Source organism: Zea mays, chromosome 10 (genome assembly GCF_902167145.1).
Source record: "Zea mays cultivar B73 chromosome 10, Zm-B73-REFERENCE-NAM-5.0, whole genome shotgun sequence".
Taxonomy (NCBI): Eukaryota; Viridiplantae; Streptophyta; class Magnoliopsida; order Poales; family Poaceae; genus Zea; species Zea mays.
In genome coordinates, this window is record NC_050105.1 from 127,264,787 (window position 1) to 127,272,420 (window position 7,634).

At 47.0% G+C, this 7,634-nt stretch overlaps 1 protein-coding gene across 1 annotated transcript; it reads right to left on the reverse strand.

Moving 5' to 3' along the window:
* Window positions 1–1,547: 1,547 nt before the first annotated feature.
* Window positions 1,548–6,799, reverse strand: LOC103641750 (probable WRKY transcription factor 34). Its single transcript, XM_008665082.2, has 6 exons — window positions 6,370–6,799; window positions 4,788–5,221; window positions 4,019–4,180; window positions 2,659–3,449; window positions 2,428–2,586; window positions 1,548–2,308 (listed from the first exon to the last, which is right to left on the reverse strand). The coding sequence occupies exons 2-6, from the start codon at window positions 5,199–5,201 to the stop codon at window positions 1,843–1,845; spliced, it is 1,992 nt and encodes a 663-aa protein (XP_008663304.1). The 5' UTR covers window positions 5,202–5,221; window positions 6,370–6,799; the 3' UTR covers window positions 1,548–1,842.
* Window positions 6,800–7,634: the final 835 nt, after the last annotated feature.

Below are 7,634 nucleotides of genomic sequence, written 5' to 3' on the forward strand. Positions count from 1 at the left end.
GGAGAAGGCGGTGATCCCCTTTCTTTTAGGCTGGCTCCAACAAGACCCCCTAAAGGGTTCTCTACCCTAAATATAGAGGACCAAACGGTCCTCTACGCTTTCCAGCAACGTCCTCTAAACGGTCCTTTAAATTTAGAAGATGCTGCTGAATTCTCTATATATAGAGTTTCTCTAAACGGTCCTCTATCCATTTGACTACTTTTAAATAACCGTTTAGCAAAACTAAAATATGTACAATACATTTGAGAGTATGATAAATACGTATGTACAAAAAATAAAATTAAAAAATGTCTTTAATGTGGGTATTTGAGTATAGAGGACGTGATTTAGAGGACGTTGTTGGAGAGAAATGAGATATAGAGGATGAAATCTTTTAGAGGAGACTGTAAAGGACAGATATAGAGGATGAATATAGAGGACGTTGCTGGAGACAGTCTTAGGGTCGGGAGCGAGCATATACCCAAACGCGTCTTTTCTCAAAGGGAAGAAACGGACGCGCCGAGACAGGGACGGGGGGAAGGAAGAGGAGAGGAGAGACAGGGACGGGGTGGGCCCAGGCATCTGGCTGCCTCGGTCTACTCGCCGGCTGCCCGTTTCTCGCGCGCCCGATCCGTACGTGCGGTGCTACTTGTGCTGGCAGAACGCGCAGCCCTGTCCTTTATTTCACAAAATAATTTTGATTCAGTAACTGAAATGTACTACTATTTTTTTCTTCTTGCGAGACGGACAGTAACCAAAACCATAGGAGAAAAAATTCCGTTTCTGCCCATGGTCTCTCGACCTGTGGCGCACACTAGAGGACGCGGACGCGGAGGAGGGGCTTCTTTTTTTCGGCTTGACTAATCAAACCGGGTGTGGGGCCGGCCAGGCACGCACCGCAGAACAGCGGATGCCGTGCCCTGCAACTGTAACTGCGATGCTGCGCCGTACACGTCAGTGAGACTGACAGAGAGGGACGTGTCAGGCACAACCACGTCGCTTTCCCGATTGCCTTTTTTCACAGTGGCTCTCGCCTCTCCGTGACTTTGATGACAGTTCTTTCTTATATATAAAAAATACTCCCTCTCAATTTTAAAATAGTAGTGATTTTAATCCTTTATTTTTATGCCTATATTCTAATAGATAATAACGTATATACAAAACACATATATCAAGTGTTTTAAGAATCTCCTAATTTTAGGACGGAGTTAGTAAGAAAATACTGGTAACGTAAAAAGAAGACTACTCCGTATCAAAATATACGGCGCTTCTTAATTGTTGGTATCTTGTTAAACTCATCGTATATATTTTAATAATAAGAACTGAATATGATAACTAGTTAAAACCCACACTAGACTATGAGGCTCTTATGTATGGCTATATGATATAAAAAGAAATATTTCTGTGGGGCCCCTAACAAGAGTAGGGTCTGATGGGCTTGGTACTAGAAACAGTAGCTAATCAGCTGGGCTCACCGGCTAAAGTGCTTTCTGGGCTGATACCAAGTTGCCAGCCCAGAAACTGTTGGTCATTTCTCAAATGAACATTAACTGATGCCAGTTGCTGTCTTGCTGAACAAGAAGAACCGAATATCATTGAGGAAGGGTAGTAAATAAATAAATACGGGAAAAAATGAAGTGGAACAGAAGGGTGAAAAAAAACGAATGCAGCGGGCGTCAGTTTCCACGCTATAATACTTATCACGAACTCATACTAACAGGAATGGTAAGAAACGAACTTGAGAATCACTCTAATCCTCTCCACTTTTAAGTATCTACATCTGGTGGGGCAGACGCAGCCCGCAGCGGATCATCTGCTGGTACACCGACGGGATCCCGCCGCCGGCAACGCTGCCCTCTACCTTCACGTCGGCCTTGGGCGCCACGCGAGACCGGCAGCCTGCACCGCCTGCCGGTGCCTCAGCAGCGGGTGCTGGTGCAGGGAGGACGGCGCCAACACCGGGAGCATCGGCAGGCTCGGCAGTGACGTGGAGCCGGCGCCAAGGGCAGTGAAGCCGTACGTCGGGTAGTTGCGCATCGGCGCCAGCGGGTCCCTTGGCGGCGGCGGCGGCGGCGGCAGGCCGAACGGCACGCCGCAGCCGCCCAGGTGCTGTCTCATCAGGCCGTCGTGCACGGACGGGTGCTCCTGCCTGCGCGGGCCACCCGCGCCTGGCGCCGCCGCGGCGCTCGGGTGGCCGCTGTTCCTCGCGGCGGGAACCTCGTGGTTGTGCTTGCCCTCGTACGTGGTGATCACGGCCTTGAGGTCGTGCGACGCGCGCTCCACGTGCTTCCGCACCGTGCAGCCCGGTTGCGTGCACTTGTAGTAGCTCCTGTGCGCCACATACGGACATACGTACCAAAGTAAACACGGAGCAAATGCCATTATTGGAGCTAAATGGAGCTCTGAATTCAGAGGCTGCTGCTGCTGCTCCTCCTCCTCCTGACAAACCTTGGATTCGGGTTGCCCTTGACGACCTTCTGCCCGTACTTGCGCCAGCGGTAGCCGTCATCGAGGATGTCCACCTCGCTCGTCGTTTGGATCACCACTCGAGGCTCGCGAACAGCTCTCGACGCAGTGCTCATGTCAATGGCGTATGACTCCAGCTTCCTGAAATAACCAGACAGACGGTCAGCTCTAGACTGACACTGCTAAATAAATTATTATTAGATATTCTATTACCTTCGTTTAGATTCCAGTTCGTCGCCCTCCGCCGCGTTGGCACCGCCATGAGTCAGAGTCACCCTGTCGTCCCCGTCCACCTCGTCAGACACGGCAGACGTCACGTCCGCGCCCTCGGGGGACCCAAACCGGGCCGCGCAGTCGACCTGCATCGACGCCGCCGAGTCACAGAGCTCACCGGGAACCGACGGGGGCGACGTCGCGTCCACGCCATCCTGGACACCCGCACGCCACGCCTGGTTGGCTTCCGCCGCGTTTGCCTGTGACCCCTGCAGGTTGTCGGCTGCGTCCGCCTGCGCACCGCCGCCCAACGGGTGCGCGCCTGCGCCTGGCCGGCGGCTCTGCGTGGGCTTCGGGTGGTTGTGCGTTCCCTTGTAGATGATCTCCGTGACGTGCCCCTCGTGCGAGCGCTCAACCTTCTTCTTCACCAGGCAGTTGGGATGCGTGCACTTGAAGTAGCTGCGCGGGTACTCGCTGTGCTTCACCTGCTTCTGCCCGTACTTCCTCCAGCTGTACCCGTCCTCCGCTGGCGCTGTAACGGCCATTGCCGCCGGGTAGTCTTCCCTCGCATCAGCTTCCTCGGCTCTCTGGCCGTAATCCGGGGGTGATGCGTGTTCATTGCCTGCACCGGTGCCAGACGCAAGACGGCTGAGCTTGGAGTCACGAGCACCGTCACTATTCATGTTTGTCTGCCCATCGTGATTCTGCTGGTTCAGTTGGCCCAGCAAATTAGCCTCTTGGACTGCCTGAGTCTTAGCTTCAGTCTTCACAGAAGACTGCGTATTTTGTTCCTGGTGGAACAAATATAAGGAAATGAAATCAAACCAGTATTGGATCAGGAGCAAGGGAAATAAAATGGTTCGTTCACATTTTGAACATATAATCAGAACGAATTTTTCTTATCTGTTTATTTGTTGGAACTGCAGGAAGACTAACTACTGTTTGGTTGTCAGTGAGAATTATTTTATTGGACTTATAAATTATCTAGCTGGTCCCTTGTCTTCTCCAGTTAGTATGAACAGTATGCAGCAAAACAGCAGTACTGACATTACCAGCCACTTCGCTATAAAAAAAGACGAACTAATCTGTTACAGGTCGTGCAACAGATAAAAGAATCCCAGAGAAAAACACTTTGGATTTAACCGATTTCTCATCTAGACTTGGAGTAAAGTTTCAGAAACAAACATCACAGCAAACCGCATGTTTATACAAATACTTTCTAAGTTTCGAGATACTTTTATCATTAGCACAGAGCAAATGTTATCAGCAATAACCTAGGAAGTATTCAGACATTACTAGACTTCAATCGTCACCATGCAAGCAAATGTCATCAGGAACGAACTATTCAAATGCTACTAACCTTCATTACTTCAGCAGTGTAGTGTGAGGATTTCAGATCTAAGGGCTTGAAAGAAAAAGCATCAGTGCCATCTCCAACTGGAGGGCCTCCAGGTCGAATAGGATCGTTGTCATTTGTGCTACCAAACAAGAATAGCTTCCCCGTGGTTGGTGAGGCTTGTCCCTGAAGAATTGCAAGAGAAACAAAAACATTGTTGTCAGGTAAGAAATAGCTTCGATCAGAGTTCAGTAAAAAATAATTGTCCTAGTTGGTACCTCCTTAGTTAATTTACATATGAATTACACGATGATTCAAAACACATATATGAATATAAACTGAGCAAACACATGAATTTTCTATCCAGCTTTGACAACATTAACAGCTATTGTACTGGAGTTTCCAAGTAGTACATAGGGGGGGGGGGGGGGGGGGGGGATTTGGATCTTAAGTGTGGGGTATACATTGCTATATAAACTATGGAAGGCAAAGAGATCGGTCATCATATTACTGCTTTCAAGAAAAACTTTGAAAATATTTGGATGATATCATTACTATTTTCTGCTTTTGAGAAAACAAACGGAAGCCTGTTTGGAAAGAAGAGACCGCATGCTAGAACGAAAACAAAGCAGAATTGGTCATGGAACCAAAGTAGATCTTTCACGAACTCCCCCGGAGAGGTCAAAAGTTCGATAAAGCAAGCATTCTTGAACTGCCAATTCAGCATCCATAGGCGAAAGCAAATAGTAATTCTGGTACGTGTTCACGCCCTATAGAAAAGAACAGCACATACCAGGGCATTCGAAATGAAGACAGGTGACTCCAGCAGCGTTGCTGGGCTCAAGCCAGGCGGGATCGTGAGGTAGGGCGATGGAGCTCCTGGCACTGAACTATCATCTCCAGCTACCGTGCTGAAAGGCATGTTCAGCTTCGGCACCTTGAATCCGGCTCTTGCCTGCATCCTCTCGGCGAGGCTGCTTCCAGGACTGGAGTTCTGGCCAAACTGTGGGGTCAGTGGCAGTGATCGGCCTTCGTGCTGAGGCGAGTTTAAGGCGGCTGACAAGCCATGCTTCTCAAATCCGGCTTCAACGTCCTCGTTGCTGTGCCCCTCTACGGTGTCTGGCCGAACAGCTCTGGATTGGAAGACCATGGAAGATTCTTGGCCTGGATTAGGATCCTTCCACCCCATTGCTACATGGCCTTCCATCTCAGCTTGGATTGCTCAACCTAATGGGGGTGAAAAAATAGTTACGTCTCAGTACTAAGTCAATGTATGTTCTGTCTGGACATTAGCTTCAGATTTACAGAGGTAGACAAGGACAATATCCAAAGGCAACGGGAATCTGACAACGGTAGTGATATGATATTTGTTTTGATGAACAGATATCAGGAGAAACATTTTCCAGTTGAAACAAAACAAAAGCAAACGATGGATTGAAATCGGTTAAGTTCACAGGAGTCTTGAGCACCAGGATCCAAATGCATCAAGAGCTCGCGGGAGAGCGAAACAGGTGAAACGGGAGTACAGGACAGCCTGCAACAGGTTTATTTGAAGGGAAAAAAAAAAGAAAAAGGATTTCAGTGGTAGCGCTAACAAGTACCAGAGATTTCTCAGAGATGGCAGGCAATCTCCTCCAACTGGAAGAACACCAACTTTTATACTTCTAATCAGAGACACTATATTCCCAGTCCAATTATCATCAGTTTTTTTCCCACAAACTCAAAATTCTCCGTGGAGCTGATTCCAAAACAGGAACCGTGTCGATGTGAGTAAACGACAACTCATAATAACCGTGGTGTAACACGAAATGTTAAAGTCGATGCGACCGGCACACTCCCCACGAATAAATATAAAAACAAATAAAATGGAACGTGGCTGTTCCATCCCATTCACTTCAAGACCAGGAAAAAGAAATGGCATGGATCCAAATCGTTGCGTGATTGCCTGTGAGTGGGGGACTCTCCTGTGGCTCGGAGCTCGAAGCGCATACGCATAAACAACATGGAACAGCCTTTCGCAAGAGCTCTTCAGAATGATAGATCGACTTAAGATGACAATGACGAAAACATCTCCTCGAAGAGAACATAAGGGTGACGAAAAGAAGAAAAAAATACAGAAATATTCAATAAGATACTGACGACCCAGAAGTGAACGACATTGTATTTAGAAAGAAATATAGGAAATCCTGTGCCAAAATTTCTGGAGCAGTCCACGTAAGAACAGACAAACTCGGGCCATACAACGAGAAAACACGCGAGGGGGCTCGATAGGATACAACCGAATCCCCTCGCGTCGCGACAAATGGCAGGCCGAGAAACAGAGAGCTCATTTCATTGACGGAGCCACCGAGGGGGAATGGGGATGGAACGCGAACCTGTGACTGGAGGGAGGAGGTCGCCGGAGGAGCCCAGTGGTGGCGAGGCTCGCTCCACGCCACACCCCTTGTGGGAACGGGAAGGCTTCGCGACGGCTCAGTCTACCGATGGCCCAAGGAAAGCGCAACAGGAACGAAGCACAAGGATCAGGGACAAATGATGGGCACTCTGCAGCCACAGGGAGTCAGGAAAAGAAGGTTCCTCCTGCCATTACTTGCCTCCGTCTCTCTTTTCTCTCTCATCGTTCGCACAGCACGATTTGTTTTTTACGCTGGAGAGAGAAGAGTAAAATATAATAAAGAGTGGAGGAGGAAGGAACACTGGAACAGAGGCTGAGAACGAGAGAGAGAGAGAGCAGGGTGAGGGGCGGAGGAGGAGGGGCGGTTTGACCAAGAGAATGGTGGAGCGGAAGGATCCCTCGGGACTCGAGAGTCGAGACGGGCGGGTGTGGAGAGAGAAACGGACATCGTTTTATCCCTGTCGCAAACTGCATTTGCTTCGGATTTCTTTCCTTAAAAAATATAACTTTTGGGTTTGTTGTTTGTTGTTTGTTTGGATTAGAGCATGCGGGCGTATTCGGCAGCTTGTTTTCTGCCGTTGTTGGTAGAGATGAAACGAACGGGATTGATCCTAATAACCTTTCTCTCATTTTTATTTTCAAATTTTATTTAAAATACAAGATAAAAGGGGACCATCTAAGTAGAAACATCATCATATAAAGTATAAAGATAAAGTAGTATTACGATCATATTAAACATCTCATCTAGATGTATGCAAGCAATATATTATAATGTACATATAGCTACTAAAGAAAAATAATCAATTATAGATTAGTTTGTTGTGAGGTGACCAAACAATCTCTGAGCAGTTTTACTGATGTGGCATTGCCACTGTAGCACCGATTTTGTCTATTTTAGTTCTGTGATTCAGAAGTATTCAAAATTTACATATTTTTGAGGCTAAAAATTTTATTATAAGTAACTAATATAATTACTAAACTACTAAAATTTTGGTTGGGTTTATTAAGCAATTTAAGTGGCCTCTATTATGAAAACTAACTAAATTAATTTTATATTTGTTTTTAGAAACACTTAGCAAACAATAATAAATGTTGTCCAGTTTGTACACAGTCCTACTCTCATCTAAAATAACTTGCACAAATTTTTTCGTAATTTTATGTGAACTTTAAATATGGACTCATGTAATGTTCACAGAAACATTTGTGTAAGTAATGAGTCTATATTTAAAGTGTTTAGAAAACTAG

Coding starts and splice junctions, on each gene's coding strand:
- LOC103641750 (XM_008665082.2), bottom strand. CDS start 5,201: ATGGAAGGCCATGTAGCAATGGGGTGGAAGGATCCTAATCCAGGCCAA. Junction 2,587..2,658: donor GAACTGGAATCTAAACGAAG/GTAATAGAATAT, acceptor TGGTTATTTCAG/GAAGCTGGAGTCATACGCCA. Junction 2,309..2,427: donor AAGGGCAACCCGAATCCAAG/GTTTGTCAGGAG, acceptor TGTGGCGCACAG/GAGCTACTACAAGTGCACGC.